Source organism: Sipha flava, unplaced genomic scaffold (assembly GCF_003268045.1).
Source record: "Sipha flava isolate LNK unplaced genomic scaffold, YSA_version1 130_pilon_pilon, whole genome shotgun sequence".
In the NCBI taxonomy this organism is placed as follows: domain Eukaryota; kingdom Metazoa; phylum Arthropoda; class Insecta; order Hemiptera; family Aphididae; genus Sipha; species Sipha flava.
Genome location: NW_020271756.1, coordinates 2,299,116 through 2,300,837, shown reverse-complemented (window position 1 = coordinate 2,300,837; position 1,722 = coordinate 2,299,116). Strand labels below are relative to the sequence as shown.

Sequence of the window (1,722 nt, the reverse complement as noted above, 5' to 3'; positions counted from 1 at the left end):
GGTTTTCGTAATAAAATATGAAAATCATTGATCATGCAAGTACAAATCGAATTATATTAATTTTTAAGAATTCTCTTCGTTTTTCGTAATATCCGACGATTATAATGAAATACATAATAATGTGTCTGATGTCACAATGATTACTAATGATACAACAACGCCCTCAAACATGAAAAATAACAACAGACTGATCTGATTATGCATATAATATGTCTGTCATTATATAAATAAAAATATACGCATTCACAATTTAATTAAAAGATACCAGCTAACATATTCCTTTATATAATAGATTACAATTTTTCCCCGAGAAATCCTGCACACGAAAACCAACGAGATGAGCTATTTTTAATTCTTTATGTTTTTTTTTTTTTTTTTTTTTAAATGATTAACTTATAAGATATTATTTTAAAATGGACAAATTTTCACACATACATAGAACCGGTTTCTTCAAAATACACAGAAACACTTGGATTTATGTAAAAAAATCTTCAATCTTTAAACTTGTCACATTATCATAATTATTTAAATAAAAATAAATAATAATTTAATTAGTCCACATGACAAAAAATGAAATAAACCTTCTTCTTCTTCTTCTTCTTCTGGCTTTTATAACTCTCCAAGAGTTTCCGCCGTCATCACCAAATCACTCCACTTATCACGATCTTGCACAATCTCCCTCCAATCCTGCACTCCAAGATCTTCCAAATTCTTTTCTACAACATCCAACCATCTCTTCCGAGGACGACCCCGTGGCCTTTTTCCTTCTGGTTTCCAATTCAGTAGGTACCATTTTGGTTACTGCATCAGAATTCCGCCTCATGACATGTCCTAGCCATTGTATCCTTTGTCTCTTTATGAAACCATTTATTGATACTATTTTTAATTCCTCCTTCAATTCTTGGTTGAACTTCCTACGCCACTGATCTGTCCTTGGGTCTTTAACCGGGCCACATATCTTTCGCCATATTTTGTTTTCAAAAGTCTTTAGTCGTCGTTCTGTAATACTTGTAGTAGTCCATACTTCACAACCATATGTTAGTATCTATCTTATGATTGATGTATATAGTCTTATTTTTGTTCGTTTTGAAAATAATTTAGACTTAAAAAACTTCAGCAAGGCGAAAAACGCTCTCTCTGCTTTTGTTATTCTCGACCCGATCTCATAGGACCAATCATTTTTAGTATTAAGTAATGTACCTAGATACTGAAATTGTTCGACTTTTTCATATGGAAACGTCTCTAAAACATCAAGCGATGTTTCCATGTCTAATAGTTCCATTAATTTTGTTTTGTCTGCGTTTATGTGTAGCCCTATTCGTTCTGCTGCGTGTTTTAATGCTTCAGTAGCTCTCACTGTATCATCCAATGTTTCTCCTATGATATTAAGATCATCTGCAAAACCTAGCACTTTTATATGATATTCATTGACCTTCATTGGTTGGGGTAGTCTGGTCCTCCAGGTTGGGGGGTTGAGCGTGGGGTTAACAACCCCACCTTTGTAAAAAGTCTTATGTTATAATACCATCAAAAAATCAGCCTCGGACACAGAAAACTGGATATAAGCTAGGAAATAAACCTACAGAAAAATAAAATTTTGTTTTTCTTGGGTAGATTTTTCACTCAAACAACGTACGTATCTGTATTTATCCGTAGATAATGGTGAAATTTGCATGCTATACAAATTCACATTAGTATTGATATACGAGTATACATTTCATC

The 1,722-nt window shown here is 32.8% G+C and overlaps 1 protein-coding gene across 1 annotated transcript; it reads right to left on the bottom strand.

Annotated features, from left to right (window-relative positions):
* Positions 1-658: 658 nt before the first annotated feature.
* Positions 659-1,438, bottom strand: LOC112694473. The gene is made up of 2 exons (XM_025569936.1): positions 1,201-1,438; positions 659-1,023 (listed from the first exon to the last, which is right to left on the bottom strand). The coding sequence occupies exons 1-2, from the start codon at positions 1,436-1,438 to the stop codon at positions 659-661; spliced, it is 603 nt and encodes a 200-aa protein (XP_025425721.1).
* Between the last annotated feature and the right edge of the window lie 284 nt (positions 1,439-1,722).